We start from the raw sequence: 11,385 nt of genomic DNA, 5'->3' as shown, positions 1-11,385 counted from the left end.
GTCCCTGCCTCTGTTTGTTATTCTCACACAGACGTCAAGGTGCCTGATTTCTATGACTACCGCCGCCCTGAAGTTTTAGATAGTACGAAGTCTTCCAGAGAGAGCAGCGAGGCTAGGAAAGGTTTCTCCTATATGGTAACTGCAGTAACTACTGTGGGTGTTGCATATGCTGCCAAGAATGCCGTCACCCAGTTCGTTTCCAGCATGAGTGCTTCTGCTGATGTGTTGGCCATGGCGAAAATCGAAATCAAGTTATCCGATATTCCAGAAGGCAAGAACATGGCTTTCAAATGGAGAGGCAAACCCCTGTTTGTGCGTCATAGAACCCAGAAGGAAATTGAGCAGGAAGCTGCAGTTGAATTGTCCCAGTTGAGGGACCCACAGCATGATCTAGATCGAGTAAAGAAACCTGAATGGGTTATCCTGATAGGTGTTTGCACTCATCTTGGTTGTGTACCCATTGCAAATGCAGGAGATTTTGGTGGTTATTACTGCCCTTGCCATGGGTCACATTATGATGCATCTGGCAGGATCAGATTGGGCCCTGCTCCTCTCAACCTTGAAGTCCCCACGTATGAGTTTACCAGTGACGATATGGTGGTTGTTGGTTAGAGACTTGGACTCAAGTCATAGGCTTCTTTCAGTCTTTATGTCACCTTAGAAGACTTATTTGAGAGCAAGCCTTCTGTACTTGAAGTTGATTTGAAATATGTAAGAATTGATGATGTATTTGCAAACATTAATGTGAAGTAAATTGAATTTAATGTTGAATACTTTCAAGCATTCACTTAATAAAGCCACTGTTAAGCATTGTTATGCTCAGTCATACACTTGAAAGGTACAATGTCTTTTAGCTAATTCTAATTAAAAATTACAGACTGGTGTACAATATACTTGTGAAATCTGTAACTGACTTTATCTATTTGCCCAAATATTTGCTTCCTGCTTTGCGTCACGGACACAGATTCTGCAAAGCTCATTGTTGGGATGAAGTAAAATAAACGTGTCATCTCTAAGTCCTGGGAGGTATCTATGGCATTGACAGAAACAGTAGTATCTAGGTATTTCTTATTCACCGGACTTGGTAAGAGTACTCGCTATGCGTTTCCTCCCTACTGTGTAAGCTGTATGATAATGTCAGCTCTAATCTGTGGGGAAGAGTCCTGAATGAGGCATTAGTAGCTCTGAGGGTTTATCTTCAGGTCTGGTCTGCTGGTTTTCTCCTTAAGTGACAAGCCAGGAAATTTTATTAGTCTCTTATGAGTGTAAATTAATACTTAAAATCATTTAGTCTTAATAGGCAGTGATGGGATATTATCTGAGAGAAGCTTTCCAAAATCAGAGTGCACTGCCATTTCTTTCATTTCGTGTGTGGATCGTTATGTCCCCAAAGCTCCTGCATCCACTCTATCAGGAGGCAGAAAGGGAGCATCTGAGACCTAACATTGCCTGCATGCAGAAGTGGTCCTGCTGGGTTTGTTTCTGTAGTGATGACACAATGTTTTTTCCTGTTGGGTTTACAGTTACTCAGCACTTTTCACTGTAAGATGGTATGGAACCAGATGCAGAGCACATCAGAATTCACATCCTATTTTCTTCTGCCTCCAATTATGCAGGTGAAACAAGACTCAGGTCCACTTTCTCCTGGGATATGGGAGTGGGCTTTGTCCTTTGAGAATCACAGCCACTTTTGATGCGTTTGTCTTTACTGTTTGGAGGTGGGCCAGTCATATGCTTTACTGAGTCCACCTGATGATCTCATGTACACTTTTTTAAAATTGCAAAAGTGGTTAGGTTAGGTCTGCCCACAGGGAACTGACCATCCAGGATTGCAGTCTTTGATGTTAATAGCTATGTGTTGACAGAAAAAAGAAAATGTCAAACTTTCTATGCTTATGAGTAGATACTAGTCTTTGCTTCATTTTACCATTCTAGAAATGAAATTAGCCTGGGTGATAATCGGTGGGACACAGAAGTATTTTATATTCTGTGTCTCTAGGTAGTGGAGGCACTCTTTGGATTGGGGTTGGAGGAGGGGTTGGTGGCAAGAGTTGGAATGTGAAACATTGAGTTGTGAGGGGAACACAGGTCCACACACTAAAAAACTTGTGCTGCTAAAATGTCAACAGCATCCCTCCCTATAAATACTGATACCCCTTATCACCTCCCACCTCGAAGTGATACCTTGAAATTCTATATGGCAGTGGAGGACAGAAGTAGGAAGTTTGCAGGTCCCTAAGGTACTCAGTGCCAGAATTGCTGTATTTGGTGGCTGCTTGCTTCATCTATCATATTTAGAGTTGGATGGTGGGATGCTGTTAAATCCTAGTAGCCCATTTAGTTTTAAAGAAGGCTTTGTTCCACAAGTGACAGGACAAGTCAAATCACTTCATGCTACTTTGCTGAATGGATACGGCAGCCCTGTGTTAACGTTTTACCATTCTGTGAAAACAAAATCGTAGATATTAGGGAGAAATGACTTATAGAATAAACCTGACCAGTCAGCAGCCTGACATCAGATCATTTACATGTACTGCATTTTATTGGGGATGATTCTTGGGACAATCTTGAGAGCCAAGCTTTTCATTACGCTTTAAAAGGTGTTATAAAATGGCTTTTTTGAAAATGTTGCCTTATTTGTTAAAGATAACATCAAATTTTCTTTGGTCTTTTCTGAGTATACCCTTGTAAAATCTTTGACTCAATCTGAGTGTGTAGAGGGCATTTGTCCTGATTGGATCAAAATGTGCTTTAGTAACCTCATTTTCTAAACTGTAGAAACATAGTATTTAAATATCAGAAGTAATTCTTCATTCTCACAGTATTAAATTTCATTTTCTGTATTTTCATGTCATTTGAATTTCATTGCATTTTGTATATTAACCCAAAATAATGTTTGTATTTTTTGGACTGCTATCCTTAGCCCGCTGTTCTAACACACTTTATCACCACCTATTTGCTAGCGACTCCCCTCGACCACTTCCCTGAGTTTCATATTCTTGTGCTTACTGGACATCTATGTTTGGATGTCCTATTAACACCTTAAACTGTCTGAAACGAAAAGACGTCATCTCTGTTTCCCATGAACCAGCTTCTCTACTTCAGTCAGTGCCCTCTCCATCTACCTTGTTAACTACCCGGCAAGTGAAAAACCTGCTAGTCTTCCCTGCCTCCTTTCCATTATCTCCTCTCCACTTTGCCCCAAGTCAGCCAATTTACTCTTTTTTTTTGAGATAGTGTCTCACTGTTGCTCATGCTGGAGTACAATGGCATGATCTTGGCTCACTGCAACCTCCACCTCCCAGGTTCAAGCGATTCTCCTGTCTCAGCCTCCTGAGTAGCTGGGATTACAGGCATATGCTGCCATGCCAGGTTAATATTTTGTATTTTAGTAGAGATGGGGTGTCACCGTGTTGCCCAGGCTGGTTTCGAACCCCTGAGCTCAGGGAATCCACCTGCCTCAGCCTCCCAAAATGCTGGGATTACAGGCCTGAGTCACTGCATCCGGCCCGCTAATTTACTTATAACAAGACCATTACTGTCTGTGTCATCTGTAGCATTCTAATAATGGCTAACTTTTTGAGCACCCATTACTGACCACTAGGCTAAGTGTACATTAAGTATATGGTCTCTCTTAATCTTTAAGAAACCCAGAATGTCAGGTAATGTTGCTATTTCTAGTTTACAGATGGGGAAACTGAGGCACACCAAAGTTTCTTTTCTACAACCATACCTGGTAGGTTTGTTAGCCAAAATTTTTATTTTAACCCAAGGAGTCTCAAGTCCAGAGCCTATAACCTGATCCACATTTTATACTCTTGCGTTTTAATTGAGGCTTTGTTAAGTCTTGCCTAGTCTACTGCAGTAAAATTCCAGATAGATCTTTTCTCCCAATTCTGTCCCCATAAAATTTGTCCTCCATGTAGCTGCCAAGTAGTGTGGAGGTTAAGAATATGACATTGGTTTTGGATTCCAGTCCTGGCTCTGCCATTTCCTAGATGTGTGACCTGACATAAATTAATCCATTCCTCTTCCTTCATCTGAAAAATAATACCCACTCAGGGTTGTTTTAGGAAGTAGCACATTAGTATGTGTCAAGGGATATGTCAAAACTCCTTATACAAGGTCCTCACCTGCATCCCATCAGTAAACCACTTGCTTTAGTAACAGAATTTACTTGTAACCTACATTCTTTGTAGTTTTCTCTCAGTCTCTTCCCAAGCTATCCCTTCTGCCTGTTTTCCTCTTCTTATCTTTATTTTAGCTATTTCATCCACTGCCTGCCTATCTGCTTAGGTGCGGCGTCCTGGCTGCGGCGCCCTGCAGGAAGCCTTCCCTATCTCACAGGCCCTTTCCCAGTTAAGTTTTTCCAAAATAACCAGGAAATATCCATTGTGGTATTTATATTAACCTCTTTTGTAAAGCTCACGTTCCTGGTTTGTCTCCCCTCTACCACCAGACTGAGGGCTGAGGCCCATGGCAACTACTCAGCCATAGAGTTGTGTGCTCTAAATGAAAAAAAAAAAAAGTGAATTTCTGAGTGGCATTTGAAAGGAAGATTTTCCAAAGAGTATTGTGTAAACATCAGGACTAGAAAAAAAAAGAAGAAGAAAATCAGTGTATCTTATCTTTCCAGGACTTGAGGTCGGAGGAGATATTACAGTATATTTTGGATTTAAATTTAAACCATTCCCATAAGAAAAACTTGAAAAGCATAAATACTGAATTCAAGATCTTAAAAACTGAGATTTTACTTTAGTTATGTTTGTTTTGTAATTAATGTTCTGCCTGTGTAAGACTTCAGTGTCAAAAGGTCTGTCGTTTAGTATTTTATTTTCAAAACTTGTAAATGCAATGGATGTCATTTCATTTAGTTTTACCATTTTATCTGTCTTACTCATTTTCCATCCTGGGATTTAGGAGGGGAACATTTTGATTAGAGAGGAAAAATATTATCAAGCAGGTGAACTGATCAGTTCTCTTCTGAGATAGGAAGGAGTCAGGATGATTTTCTTTTTCAGTACTCGGCACTATTTATTGGAGTTTAACAATGTCCTAAACACAGTACTGCCAGGAATATGAGGTTAAGATGGTTTCTAGTCCAGATACTTAAAGAAGACCTAAATACACCACAAAAGGAAGACTATTCAAGTGCTTGCTTCTGTGAGTGCTTATGAAATAGATTATTATAGATCGGAAATCTCTGGTCTGTGGCACAAGATTAAAATTAACTTTGTGGAGGGCTTCAGCAATATCTCTGTAATAACTCCGCCATAATGATCAACCTAAGACTGGTCTATCAGTGAACTGAAAATTCTAAATTCAATAAACTACACTTTATATTTTTGCAGTTATTATCCCAAACTTGGATCAGTTTGAGTGCAAAACCTTAACCATCATCTGGCTTTTGAAATCCTTATTTTATTAGAATATTGCAAAGGTAAGAAATGAAAGTATCTAAGTAATAGGTTTTCATACATTTTTAAAAGGGCAAACAAAACGTTGGTTTCTTAATGGAAGGGAGAGGAGAGCTAGCACATTTCACAAAATTGGCCTGTCTAGAGTGAGTATCTGAAATCTGCCGTTTTCTCCATTGGGGCATGGCTGAAATTTTAACTCATGCCTTTTGCTTTATCTGAGGGAATACTTGCTTGCTTAGCTCTCTCCTCAAGGCACACTCTGCTGTGGCCCCTTTCAGCCTTTTAGAGAGACAAGGCATTCCTGGGTCCCCAGTTCATCTCAGTACATGAAAATCAGGTTAGAGGCAGTGTTCCTCTTAGTGACGGATTATCTATTAGACCATTTTAAATATAAATTTCAAATGAGATAGTGGGTAGAAAAGGTATATCAGCAGTAAAACAAGACACATGCTCAAAGCATTATTTAATGAGGCAATAGATGGCATTTAGGATGTGATTAGGTATATAGAAAGGCCACTTAGGTGGAGGTAGACCCTACTCAGAATGCGATTCGGAATCAAAGGTTGATATTAATCCTGCATTCTCATAATACTTTGGCCCCTGGAAGTTCAGATTTGCATGTGTACATAGTTTTGATGTTAATGGAAAGCCAAGCTGAATTCATCCATGACAATGGTTCACATTGTAATGTCCCCCTCCTCTTCACTTTGAAGAATTGATACTAATTGGCTGTAAAAGCTGGTTCTTTGAAATGATCAGGAAAATATATAAGGCTTTTGTAAAGCTTGATAATGAGAAAAATGAGGCAAAGCAAAAATATATAAAATGAAGAGCCAGCCATCCTCACTTGATGGAAGAAATTAAAATAATAAGAGCATGCAACTCCATAGTAACAGAATTGCAAAAACCAGGGGATACAGATGACTTCTTAGCAAAAATATAAAATGCCAAAATTAGCCCAAGAAATAGAAAACTTAAACATTCCAATTAGCATAGATTAAGTATAAAATGTTACCATGACTGAATGGCTTCATAGCTGAGTTCTATATGACACATTAAAGAAAAGATAATTCCAGTTTAAACTTCCAGCTCGTTCAGGTCAGAGCTTTTCCAATTTTACTGTGCATGCCATTTACCTGGAGATCTTGTTAATGATGCATATTCTGATTCTGTAGGTCTGGAATAGGGCCTGAGATTCTGCATTGTAACACTTTCCCAGTTGATGCCCATGGCAGACTAAGAAGTTCAAGGGTAAAGGGGCCGCAACTGGTGAGGGCCTTCTTGCTGCTGGGGACTCTCAGCAGAGTCCCAAGGTGGTGCAGGGCATCACCTGGTCACCTGGTGAGGGGGCTGAGCGTGCTAGCTCTGGTCTCTATCCTCTTATAAAACCACTTATGCTACTTCTATGATAACGCATTAATTCATTACTTTGTGAATGGACCTAATCACCTCGTAAAGGCCCCACCTATCAATACTGCCACGCTGGAGGTTAACTTTCAACATAAATTTTGGAGGCGACAAATTCAATCCATAGCATTCTATAAGAATGCTCCAACAATTCATTGTGTGAGTTTAGTGTAAATATAATATTAAAACCTGACATTAAATATACAAAAAAAAATCAGTATCATTTACTGAATTAATGAAATTTTCTAAATAAAATACTAGTAAAAGAAATCTAATAATACTGCAAAAGAATAATAAACTTTGAGATTTATTCTAGGAATGCAAGGTGGTATCAACACTATTAAATGAACAAAGAAGGAAAAAGACATCAGTAGACGTGGAATAGGGAATAATTACAATAATTAAAATAGAGGAGTATCTTTATTTTATTTATTTATTTAAAGACAGAGTCTCACTCTGTTGCCCAGGCTGTAGTGCAGTGGCATGATCTTGGCTCACTGCGACCTCTGTCTCCTGGGTTCAAGCGATTCTCCTGCCTTAGCCTCCCTAGTAGCTGGGATTACAGGCGCCCACAACCACACCTGGCTAATTTTTTGTATTCTTAGTAGAGATGGGGTTTCACCATGTTGGCCAGGCTGGTCTTGAACTCCTGACCTCAGGTGAGGAGGGCAGAGCACTTGGGGTCAGAGGTTCGAGACCAGCCTGGCCAACATAGTGAAACCCTGTCTCTACTAAAAATACAAAATTTAGCTGGGCTTGGTGGTGGGTGGCTGTAATCTCAGCTACACGGGAGACTGAGGCATGAGAATCACTCGAACCCAGGAGACAGGTAGCAGTGGGCCAAGATCATGCCACTGCACTCCAGCCTGGGCAACAGAGTGAGACTCTGTCTCAAAAACAACAACAAAAAACAGAGTATTTTCCAGGTACCCTGCCTGTGGGGTACCCTGCCCTGTCTATGGAGTAGACATTTTTCTGTACTCTTGTTCTAATAAGTTTGCTTTGCTTTCACTTAAAAAAAAAGTATTCTCAAATTAACGTACATTTATTAATAATAAACTTCCAATTAGACTCTACAGCATTTTGTTTTGATCCAATTTAGGATAAAATGATCATAAAGCTTATATAAAATAAATATCCAAAAATATCCAAGGGAAGTATGAAACAGAAGAATAAAGATTTGAGAACCTACAGTGTAATTATTGTAGTTAAGTTAATATGACATTGGCATGAGGACAGACAGGTCAGTGGACAAAATAGACTATCAAGAATGAGATTTTAAGCTACAAGAATTTAATACAAGAAAGATGGGATTCAATTCAGTGGGAGAAGATTGGTTTATTTAATAAACAGGGCTGGCAATGACTACCATTCATTTGGAAGAAAGCAGAGTTGGACCCCAGCTCCTATCATGCTATCATAAACTCTAGTGGGATTAAAGATGCATGTAAAAAAAATTTTTAAGGAAAAATTTTAGGAACTGTACATACAGTTTAAGTGGGGAGAGGACCTTTTTAATCATGGAAGGACACTTAAACCTATAGCAGACGCCGGGTGTGGTGGCTCATGCCTGTAATCCCAGCACTTTGGGAGGCCAAGGCGGGTGGATCACCTGAGGTCAGGAGTTCAAGACCAGCCTGGCCAACATGGTGAAACCTCATCTCTACTAAAAGTAAAAAAATAAAAAAATAAAAAAAATAGCCGGGCATGGTGGAGGGTGCCTGTAATCCCAGCTACTTGGGAGGCTGAGGTAGAGAATTGCTTGAACTCGGGAGGCGGAGGTTGCAGTGAGCCGAGATCACACCACTGCACTCCAGCCTGGGCAGTGGAGCAAGACTCCATCTCAAAAAAACAAACAAAAAACAAAACAAACAAAATCTATAGCAGAAAAGATAGGCCTATTTGTATTTTTTAAAATCTTGAATTTCAAGATACTAGTCAAATCAGATGACAATAGATTTGTAAAATAAAAATGCTAATCCGAAGAGTTAGTATCTGTAACATACATAGAGAGATCTTATAAATTGACAAGAAAAGGACAAAACTGTAGGAAAAAATGTATGTGAAATACTTTCATTAGAAAAACTGAATCTGAGTGCCTAATAGATGAGTAGGTATGAGATCTTGTCATTGTCAAAAGTCAACACAGTGGCAATGAGGTGTCACTTTACATCCATCAGATGGGCAGAACTTCAAAGAGTAATAGCATCTTCTGCTGTTGAACAAGTGTGAGAGAATGATACTCTTGCACATTGCTGGCGTAAATAGAAGAAAGTTTTAATACACTCATCCAGGCTGTTTTCCAAAAACAAAAATAAACTCTCATTGACCCAGCAGTTCTTCTTCTGACACTCCATAGAAATAAAAACAGAAGTCTGGAAAAGTGAATGTAAAAAGATGTTTGCTTTGGTGAAATTACAGTGGTCCCAAACTAAGTGACAATGACATAAAGGGAACAATAAAAAGTTGTTGTAGGCCGGGTGCAATGGCTCATGCCTGTAATCCCAGCCCTTTGGGAGGCCAAGGTGAGTGGATCACGAAGTCAGGAGTTCGAGACCAGCATGGCCAACATGGTGAAACCTCGTCTCTACTAAAAATAGAAAAATCAGCTGGTGGTGTGTGCCTGTAGTCCCAGCTACTCAGGAGGCTGAGGCAGGAGAATCGCTTGAGCCTGGGAGGCAGAGGTTGCAGTGAGCCGAGATCACACCACTGCATTCCAGCCTGGGCAACAGAGCAAGACTCTCTCAAAAAAAAAAAGTCATTGCATATGATTATATGAATAGGTATATGACCATATTTGTGTGGAAAACATGTGGAAGAAACTAGATCTTGCTAATGTGAATGATCTAGGATTGAGATGGCTCTGGGGAGGAGGGAAGGGCCAGGGAAGAGAGTAGGTACATAGAGGCAAGCTAGCTATCACAGAAAATGCACGAAAATACCACTGCCTGCCTCCTGCCCCTGCCCAGTATGAATGATAGATTCATATATATGTATATGCATATATTTATGAATATATGCTTATACAGACTAATTTTACAAGAAAATTATAAAAATTACAAAAAACTATATAGTTTTATAAAATTATATAATCTATACATATATATGTTCAGAAATATATATGTGTGTGTGAATATACATGTATGAATTTCAATGCATATGCAGAAAGAGATTGGGGAAAAAATGAGTTCTATTCGTATTTATAGATGCATAAGGATGTCTACTATGACATATTGCCAAGTGAAAAAGCTCAAATGGCAAAGTGTGTAACATAGTTCTCTATGGTAAGAAACAAAAATGCCCTCTATGTCTATATTGCTGCTTTACTATGTCAGCATGAGCAGAATGTGAACGTGTGTGGCTGTGCTATTAGAATGGAGCACAAGCGCAGGGTTGTGGGCAGGTGGGTAGTAGGGCTTTTCTTTCCAGATTTAGTGTTATTTTACTTGGTATCACAACCTGTTTTGTTTGGTCATTTGAAAAGCTTAAAATTACATTGTCCTGACTATCTGGGCAGACATCCTTCCTGACCTCCTACTTCACTTTGAACATCAGTTGGCCCCTCCTATTAATTAATATTAGACAGCTACTTCCCAATATTTGTCAGTGGTCAAGGCTTTGTATGTTAGCCATGGATACCCACCTATACACAAAAGTGCTATAAATGTGCAGTTCTTGATATGCGGGTTCAGTGATTTTGACTTTAGTAATTGTTTTCCAGAAAGACTAAAAACAATAGACTTACCATTTATTTACTTGTGTCACTCATAACTTCTAAGTCACAGATGGCTTTAGTTCAAGCCAATACAAAGGGAAGCAAGAAACTAATTGTAGAAAAGTCATTTGCATCTTGTTACATAATTATGTATTATCTAGACCAGAGCTATCCCATAGAACTGTCTGTAATGAAGGAAATGTTCTATAATCCGTGCCAGTATTGAGCAGTTGAAACACGATTAGTGCATCTGAATAATTTGAATTTTACATGTTATTTTAGTGTTAATTCAAATAGCCACACACATGGATACTGGCTACCTCATTGTTCAGTGCTGATCTAGAATCACTCAACTCACTAAAAACAAAAACAAATCCCAACGCTGTTGAAAACTGAAACAGTAAACTTGCTTCTATTGTCTGTAACTGCTGTGTAGGATAAATATCCTGTGTGTATAGAGAGAACAGCTTTTAGAAAACATTTTTATGATTCTTATTTTATTTTATTTTATTTTTTGAGATGGAGTCTCGCTCTGTCGCCGAGGCTGGAGTGCAATGGCACAATCTCAGCTCACTGCAACCTCTGCCTCCCAGGTTCCAGTGATTCTCCTGCCTCAGCTGCCCGAGTAGCTGGGATTACAGGCGCCCACCACCATGCCTGGCTAATTTTTGGTTTTTTAGTAGAGATGGGGTTTCACCATGTTGGCCAGGCTGGTCTCGAACTCCTGACCTTAGGTGATCCACCCACCTCAGCTTCCCAAAGTGCTGGGATTATAGGTGTGAGCCACTGTGCCCAGACAGACTCTTAAATTTTTAATGAAATCTTCCAAGCATACAAAAAAGC

General features: G+C 39.5%; 1 protein-coding gene across 1 annotated transcript; it reads left to right on the top strand.

Annotated features, from left to right (window-relative positions):
* Positions 1-6: 6 nt before the first annotated feature.
* Positions 7-891, top strand: LOC108530603 (cytochrome b-c1 complex subunit Rieske, mitochondrial-like). Its single transcript, XM_017873583.1, has one exon. The coding sequence runs from the start codon at positions 133-135 to the stop codon at positions 610-612; it is 480 nt and encodes a 159-aa protein (XP_017729072.1). The 5' UTR covers positions 7-132; the 3' UTR covers positions 613-891.
* Positions 892-11,385: the final 10,494 nt, after the last annotated feature.

The sequence above is a fragment of the Rhinopithecus bieti genome, unplaced genomic scaffold, assembly GCF_001698545.2.
Source record: "Rhinopithecus bieti isolate Rb0 unplaced genomic scaffold, ASM169854v2 scaffold_7509, whole genome shotgun sequence".
NCBI lineage: Eukaryota > Metazoa > Chordata > Mammalia > Primates > Cercopithecidae > Rhinopithecus > Rhinopithecus bieti.
This window is presented reverse-complemented; position numbering and strand designations above follow the sequence as displayed.

Coding starts and splice junctions, on each gene's coding strand:
- LOC108530603 (XM_017873583.1), top strand. CDS start 133: ATGGTAACTGCAGTAACTACTGTGGGTGTTGCATATGCTGCCAAGAAT.